At 43.0% G+C, this 8786-nt stretch overlaps 1 protein-coding gene across 1 annotated transcript in view; it reads left to right on the forward strand.

Annotated features, from left to right (window-relative positions):
* Window positions 1-8313, forward strand: part of LOC311142350 (cytoplasmic polyadenylation element-binding protein 4-like) — a 31217-nt gene extending 22904 nt beyond the window's left edge. Inside the window, exons 5-10 of the mRNA XM_084177980.1 lie at window positions 5094-5264; window positions 5828-5917; window positions 6193-6311; window positions 6769-6883; window positions 7232-7413; window positions 7982-8313. Coding sequence (XP_084034106.1) covers window positions 5094-5264; window positions 5828-5917; window positions 6193-6311; window positions 6769-6883; window positions 7232-7413; window positions 7982-8209 — 905 coding nt within the window. The 3' untranslated portion in view covers window positions 8210-8313. The remainder of the gene's footprint in view (window positions 1-5093; window positions 5265-5827; window positions 5918-6192; window positions 6312-6768; window positions 6884-7231; window positions 7414-7981) is intronic.
* Window positions 8314-8786: the final 473 nt, after the last annotated feature.

The following is an 8786-nucleotide window of genomic DNA, read 5'->3' on the forward strand; positions in this document are numbered from 1 at the left end:
GAAGGTGAAACAAGCCATATGTTAACATAGTCAACAATATTAGCAGCACCATGTTTGTACTTAGCATGCTCTTGAGGCACCAGTGTGGATTTCCTTCTCTGTGTTCCACTTTTCCTATTCCATTAGTTCTTTAATGGTTGATGTGGATTTGTTAAATAGGGAATTAGTAATATAGATTAATTATTTCATTTTAAATTGCATAACTAAACACGTTTTAATGTTGTGTAATCCCTCACCTAAGGCAGTGTATCTAAACCATTTGCATTCAGTCAGACTTCTCTTTTGCTTATGCAATGAAGGAACTAAGCATTGGAATTTGTTCTTTTTTAGTATAAAACCTATTGCCTAGAGATGTTAAAGTCTCTAACCATTTCTCAATAGGTTGTTGCATGTTTCCTTCCACATGATGTGACATTTCCTGTTATAGTTCTTTATATTGAATCAGTGCATGATTCACTTCTTTCCTATATGCGGACACGAATACCGTGGGCTAGCTGTAGCTACAGAGGTAGACTAAAGCTAATCTCTTTAGCTACTGCTTCCTCAACTGCAGTTTTGATATGCAAAAGCCGAAATGCAACTGAAAGCTCAGTGATCCAACATGGACGCGCTCCTTGAGCCTCATAGTGTTATATTGGTGAAACACGGTGATCAAACAGGACAGATGGTGGTGCTGCATAGATGCTGTTCAGAGGGTACTACTAGTCTTAGAGGCACTCACACCAGCTGATAGTTACTCTGTAGAACAAACACACGTATCAGAGAGCGGGTGTATCCACCCTCCACTGACCTCCGACCGCCTAAAGAGCTTCTCTTTATCTGGCCCAGGAAGTGTGTGTGTGTGTGTGTGTGTGTGTGTGTCTGAGATCCTCATGAGTATGCCAGTAGACGTGTATAGACGTGACCGCACAGGCAACCAAGTTTTAATGTCACATGCACAAGTACAGTGAAATGCCTTTCTTGCCAGCTCACCAATGGCGTAATCAATAACAATGTAGAACAAAAAAAACTAAGAAATCAGGGGTGAATGTTCAATACAAGCTCATCTGTCTGCCATATAATCTGGAGCACTGAGGAGGCAACACAGTACCAATCACATGCTCCATCATCTGTCTGCCACATAACCTGGAGCACTGAGGAGGCAACACAGTACCAAATCATCATCTGTCTGCCACGTGACCTGGAGCACTGAGGAGGCAACACAGGACCAAATCATCAGTCTGCCACGTAACTTGGAGCACTGAGAAGGCAACACAGTACTAAATCATCAGTCTGCCACGTAACTTGGAGCACTGAGGAGGCAACACAGTACCAATCACATGGAGGATGTGACTGAGATGGAGAGGGCATGTGTAGTCAATGAAAGAATGGATATATCAGTGAAACTGTCATTCCTGGTCACTGTTGGTGTTCTATGTTATTTTACATGCAGCAAGGAATTATGGGAGGAGACGAGGTAAACTGATTATCTTGGGTTATTAAAGTGGAATATGTGTATGTGTATATATGTATATATATATATCAGTCAAAAGTTTGGACACCTACTCATTCAAGGCTTTTTCTATATTTTTTACTATTTTCTACATTGTAGAATAAAAGTGAAGGCGTCAATACTATGAAATAACACATATGGCTCATGTAGTAACCAAACAAGTGTTAAACAAATCAAAATATATTTTATATTTGAGATTCTTCAAATAGCCACCCTTTGCCTTGATGACAGCTCTGCACACACACTCTTGGCATTCTCTCAACCAGCTTCACCTGGAATGCTTTTCCAACATTCTTGAAGGCGTTCCCACATATGCTGAGCACTTGTTGGCAGCTTTTCCTTCACTCTGCATTCCGACTCATCTCAAACCATCTCAATTGGGTTGAAGTCGGGGGATTGTGGAGGCCAGGTCATCTGATGCAGCACTCTCCTTCTTGGTAAAATAGCCCTTACACAGCCTGGAGGTGTGTTGGGTCATTGTCTTGTTGAAAAACAAATGATAGTCCCACTAAGCCCAAACCAGATAGGATGGCGTATCGCTGCAGAATGCTGTGGTAGCCATGCTGGTTAAGTGTGCCTTGAATTCTAAATAAATCACAGTGCCACTAGCAAAGCACCCCCACACCATAACACCTCCTCCTCCATGCTTTACGGTGGGAAATACACATGTGGATATCATCCGTTCACCCACACCGCGTCTCACAAAGACATGGTGGTTGGAACCCAGAATCTTTGATTTGAACTCCAGACCAAAGGACAAATTTCCACCGATCTAATGTCCATTGCTCGTGTTTCTTGGTCCAAGCAGGTCTTTTCTTCTTATTGGTGTCCTTTTTAGTAGTGTTTTCTTTGCAGCAATTCGACCATGAAGGCCTGATTCACTCAGTCCCCTCTGATTAGTTGATGTTGAGATGTGTCTGTGACTTGAATTCTGTGAATCATTTATTTGGGCTGCAATTTCTGAGGCTGGTAACTCTAATGAACTTATCCTCTGCAGCAGAGGTAACTCTGGGTCTTCCATTCCTGTGGCGGTCCTCATGAGAGCCAGTTTCATCATAGCGCTTGGTTTTTGTGACTGCACTTGAAGAAACTTTCAAAGTTCTTGAAATGTTCCGTATTGACTGATCTTCATGTCTTAAAGTAATGATGGATTGTCGTTTCTCTTTGCTTATTTGAGCTGTTCTTGCCATAATATGGACTTGGTCTTTTACCAAATAGGGCTATCTTCAGTATACCCCCCCTACCCTTTCACAACACAACTGATTGGCTTAAACGCATTAAGAAGGAAAGAGATTCCACAAATTAACTTTTAAGAAGGCACACCTGTTAATTGAAATGCATTCCAGGTGACTACCTCATGAAGCTGGTTGAGAGAATGCCAAGAGTGTGCAAAGCTGTCATCAAGGCGAAGGATGACTATTTGAAGAATCTCAAATATAAAATATATTTTCATTTGTTTAACACTTTTTGGTTACTACATGATTCCATATGTGTTGTTTCATCGTTTTGATGTCTTCACTATTATTCTACAATGTAGAAAATAGTAAAAATAAAGAAACTCTTGAATGAGTAGGTGTGTCCAAACTTTTGAGTGTGTGTGTGTATATTTATTTATTTATTGTGTGTGTGTGTGTGTGTGTGTGTATGTATGTGTGTGTGTGTGTGTGTATACATTTTATTGTATGTGTGTATATATGTATGTGTGTGTACATACATACACTACCGTTCAAAGGTTTGGGGTCACTTAGAAATGTCCTTGTTTTCGAAAGAAACGTTTTTTTTTTTTCTCCATTAAAATAACATTAAATTTAGCAGAAATACAGTGTAGATATTGTTAATGTTGTAAATGGCTATTGTAGCTGGAAACGGCTGATTTTTAATGGAATATCTACATAGGCGTACAGAGGCCCATTTATCAGCAACCATCAGTCCTGTGTTCCAATGGCACGTTGTGTTTGCTAATCCAAGTTTATCATTTTAAAAGGCTAATTGATCATTAGAAAACCCTTTTGCAATTATGTTAGCACAGCTGAAAAACTGTTGTGCTGATTAAAGAAGCAATAAAACTGGCCTTCTTGAGACTACATTTTACTCATTTAGCAGATGCTCTTATCCAGAGCGACTTACAGGAGCAATTAGAGTTAAGTGCCTTGCTCAAGGGGCACATCGACAGATTTTTCATAAAGTCTGCTCTGGGATTAGAACCAGCGACCTTACGGTTACTGGCACAACGCTCTTAACCACTAAGCTACCTGCCACCTCTCGCATGAAATAGCCTTGATTTCACAGAACAAGAATAGACTGACGAGTTTCAGAAGAAAGTTCTTTGTTTCTGGCCATTTTGAGCCTGTAATCGAACCCACAATTGCTGATGCTCCAGATACTCAACTAGTCTGAAGAATTGCTTCTTTAATCAGCACAACAGTTTTTCAGCTGTGCTAACATAATTGCAAAAGGGTTTTCTAAGGATTTAATTAGCCTTTTTAAAATGATGAACTTGGATTAGCAAATACAACATGCCATTGGAACACAGGACTGATGGTTGCTGATAATGGGCCTCTGTACGCCTATGTAGATATTCCATTGGAAATCAGCCGTTTCTAGCTACAATAGCCATTTACAACGTTAACAATGTCTACACTGTATTTCTGATCAATTTGATGTTGTTTTAATGGACAAAAAAATGTGTATATATATATGTGTGTGTGTGTGTGTGTGTGTAATTTTAACTGGCATAGAAAACCCCTGTGTTTTTGCATCCATTTCCAGTATTTATGAAGGGGGACAGTATGTGTTAGCATGTAGATGTTGTGATTTATTGTTGGTCTTTGTGTTTGATCTGGCATGTTGTTTTGTGTTTTCAGCTCCCAAGAGCTTTTCTTTACAGAGAGAGACACACAGTGAACAGACTCAGGGCTAACTCTCCTACATAATTGGTCATAAAGCTGCTCATCTCTGTTTTTCTGTCGCTTGGTTAGGAATAAGTCTGGGGTGGCTTAACCTCCAGGACACGGGGCCGGAACAATATGCAGGCAGTCGTGTGTGTGTGTGTGTGTGTCTGTGCGCAGCTGAGCGAGTAGCCAAATGAGCTGATATGGGGATGGCTGGTGTGGAGGAGAGGGGAGGGAAGAGGAGGGAGGGAGAGCAGAGGGAAGAGGAGGGAGGGAGAACGGAGGGAGGGGAAGAGGAGGGAGGGAGAGCGGAGGGAAGAGGAGGGAGGGAGAGCGGAGGGAGGGGAAGAGGAGGGAGGGAGAGAGGAGGGAGGGAGAGAGGTATCCCTGGCTCAGTCCCTCTCAAACGGCTCAGCAGGGCGGCTTGTAGAGGGCCTTACTGTAGCACTGTCTCTGGCACTCAATTAATCATGTCAGGTGAATTCCTGGAAAATTGGCACATATTGTCGTAGCTAGTATTGCTTGACAATACAATACCTAGCCATGTAATAATATTCACGCAACACATGTTGATAAACCTAGGAAATAAACCCCATGAGTATTGATCATGTTTTTGTATCCGTTGTGTTACGTCTTCACACAATCTGTCATTGACTGACTGTGTTGTCTCCTCTCCTCTCCTCGTCCCTCCCCTCCCCTCTCCCCCTCAGGTCACTCTTCCCTGTTCCCCATGGAGGATGGTTTCCCTGACGACGAGCGTTGCGAGCAGAGCCTGCCTGGCCTTGGCTCGCCCCACTGCTTCCCCCACCAGAATGGGGAGCGTGTGGAGCGCTACTCCCGCAAGGTCTTTGTCGGTGGCCTTCCCCCTGATATTGATGAAGGTAACCTTTACAACACTGCAGACCACAGTGGAGGCAGTGAGCCTGGAATACACTGATGATTCATTGACTGGGCTGAACACCTGGTTGATGGGGTGGAGGTCTACAAAGTGTCTATCTTCATGGCCAGTAGTCATAGGGTCACATGACTGATGTTGAAGACCAGTCACTCTGTGACCAATTTTGGCCATAGATTTTCACCAAGCAGCGCTGCTCTACCGTTTCTCACTGCATAGCAAGTCTTGTGTTGTTTAGTTTCTACCAGCTTCCTGAGGGCTTTGGCTCGCGAATAGGTGTAGTTCTAGTACATTCTCTGTTATAAGGAGTGGAGGACATCTCTCAGGTCTGAGCAGTGTTGCTGGCAGAAGACAAGAGAACAGCTGAGGCACTGCTTGTTTTGTGGATGCCACCATCTGCTCTGCTTTAATCTCCCTGTTTAATGTTACCAGGGACTCCCTCAAGTAGAGCCCACTAAGAACAGCCATCTGATGACCTGCACCATATCACAGTACAACCACTGTGAGGCAATTGTTGAAGTATGTTTTTGTTTTCTTTTTCACTTTTAGATGAAATAACTGCAAGTTTCCGTCGCTTCGGACACCTCTTTGTGGACTGGCCTCACAAGGCAGAGAGCAAATCTTACTTTCCCCCGAAAGGTGAGTCATGTGACAAGTCAGCCTACTGCTACCGCCCTTAACGTCAGCCACATGCAGCGTTGTCATCATCAAAATGGGTTTTCAAGATTGACTATTGATGCCTAAATAATTTGAAATGTTTAAAACAAACTTGTGAGCAGATCAGTCATACCATTGGCAGTCATTTCCAGCAACAGACGGAGAATGAAATGGTAGAGGTCAGAGTTAAGTCCTCTAGTGATCTCTGTGACATTGTTCTGTGCAAGTGGTTTAAGTGGTGTCTGTTTGTCCTGTAGGTTATGCCTTCCTGCTGTTCCAGGATGAGAGCTCTGTACAGGCCCTGATTGAAGCCTGTATTGAAGAGGACGGCAAGCTTTACCTGTGCGTTTCCAGCCCCACCATCAAAGACAAGCCGGTGAGCAGATTGTGCCATCATCCATCTGCTCCCTTCTTTAATACTATTATGAAAGATCTCAAGATGCAGCAGGGGTGTAACATTCATTATGGCGATTCTGTTTGCGAAAACGTTTTGTCTGTTGCAAAAAGTTTTGAAACAAACTGTTTACTCCGAACGGAAAACGCAAACGAGAGTTTCTATTGGACAAATTCAGGTAGGTCAGTCCCCGTTTCGTTACATTTGATTCCGTTTGGTTCTTAAACGGTAAGCTGTTTCCGTAATTAATACACCCTAGAATTTTACTGCTTCATGTTTGATTTAGTGAGCCCATTCGATTTAGTGGCAGACCAAGTAAATGAGCAAGCAGCCGCTCTCCCTATAGAAATGGCTTTGCATCAGCACAGGCATAACATGGCAGCCATGGCCAACATAGAGACATATCATGACGTGTAACATGTCTCTCTGTGTGTGACAGGTTCAGATCCGCCCCTGGAACCTGAACGACAGTGACTTTGTGATGGACGGCTCCCAGCCTCTGGACCCCAGGAAGACCATCTTTGTGGGTGGGGTGCCACGCCCTCTTCGTGCAGGTAACCTATTGACCCTAGTCAGCTAAAGCCCCGCTTCCATTGGCACTTAGGATGTGTCCCAGGTGGCGTTCTATTCCTTATATAGTGCACTACTTTTGACCAGGGCCCATGGGAAATATGTGACACAACCATGTACCCTCTATGGTGTATTAACCTGTTTGATTAGTGCTGCATTTTATCACATCAGCATGCACAGTATGTCATGGGGGAGAAGGGAATTTGTAGCAACTCGTAATGAAAATGGAAGCTATTTGAAACATTACGGCCGAGCTCGGAATGTTACATGAAATCTGAGGCTGCACCCTTGGAATTGTGCCATCTGCAACCTGTGTTTCCCTCCTTCCACAGTGGAGCTGGCTATGATCATGGACAGGCTGTATGGAGGGGTGTGCTACGCAGGTATCGACACAGACCCGGAGCTCAAGTACCCCAAGGGAGCAGGGCGGGTGGCCTTCTCTAATCAACAGAGCTACATTGCTGCTATCAGCGCTCGTTTTGTCCAACTGCAGCACGGAGAAATCGATAAACGGGTTAGTGAAGGCCCTGCTAATACAGCGTTGCACAAATATACAGAAATGTTTTACAAAACAGATAAAAGGCTCTTATCTCCTGTCTTGTACATTTTAAAAGGACAATTTGTTCTTTATTGTAATGGTTTTATAGATGAAAGTAAAACATTTTGGGGTATTTTGACAGGGGCATACGAGGACAGAAAACAAATTACTGTCAAGCAGACATTCAATGCCTTGTACATTTAACCAGCTGCCACCTGCAGAATAATTATGCTAATTCACTCAACTGAAATCAGTCAAACTGGAATAATTGTTCACAAATGAACGTACCAACCCAACGTGTCTCTACTTTGGTACTGACTTTAGAATGTTTATAGATGACCATTCTCCTAACTGGAATGTAATTGCCAATGCAGTTATGTGTTGTGTTAAATCTTTGAAGATACAGTACGTTAATGTAAGATGTATTAATCCTATCACTATTCTCTAGTGGGTGTCTGACAGATGGTATTCTTCCTACCTTTCTCTGTCCCCCTCTGTCTGCTCTCTCTCTCTCTCCCTTTCTCTCCCCCCCCCCCCCCCCCAGGTGGAAGTGAAGCCATACGTCCTGGACGACCAGTTGTGTGATGAGTGTCAGGGAACCCGGTGCGGTGGCAAGTTTGCCCCTTTCTTCTGCGCCAACGTCACCTGTCTCCAGTATTACTGTGAATACTGCTGGGCAGCCATCCACTCGCGCGCCGGTCGGGAGTTCCACAAGCCACTGGTCAAGGAGGGAGGTGACCGGCCTAGGCACATCTCCTTCCGCTGGAACTGAGAGAGCGAGAGAGAGGCAGTGGGGACGGGGGGAGTAGGAGTCGCAAAATCATTGTACAAATAAATGCACTTTTCTGTTGCTGGTTCCTTGTAGCTCTAATTTGGAAAAAAAATATATGTTTCATTTTTAAATTAATATTTATTTTAAAGATGAGAAAATGTCAAGAAAGGAAAAGAAAATGTGAAATCCCATTCTCTTGACTTTCTCCAGTTGCTTTTATATTTTATTAGAGCACATAGACATTTGAAAAGATTGGGCTTTCAATTGTCACCCTACTATCCAATTGGCTTGTCATTGACCATCAACTTCAAAGCAGTATGTTCAGTTTAAATGTTGATCCAATAGGCTCCAGAGCAGATGTGAATAGAAAAGGTGTTGCTAAAGAAGAGTGCACTTATTTCTTTATTTTAGAGTGCAGATGATAAAGTCTCAGTAGTTAACCAAAGCTTAATCTCAATTGGTTTAAAAAAAGAAACAACTACAGAAACGTGGGTTCTTTCCCAGATCAGATGTTTGAATATTTTATTTTATTTTTAAAGACCATGCTAATATTTGATGTTACTTGACAAGATCGATT

The sequence above is a fragment of the Coregonus lavaretus genome, assembly GCF_964263955.1.
Source record: "Coregonus lavaretus genome assembly, chromosome: 15".
In the NCBI taxonomy this organism is placed as follows: Eukaryota; Metazoa; Chordata; class Actinopteri; order Salmoniformes; family Salmonidae; genus Coregonus; species Coregonus lavaretus.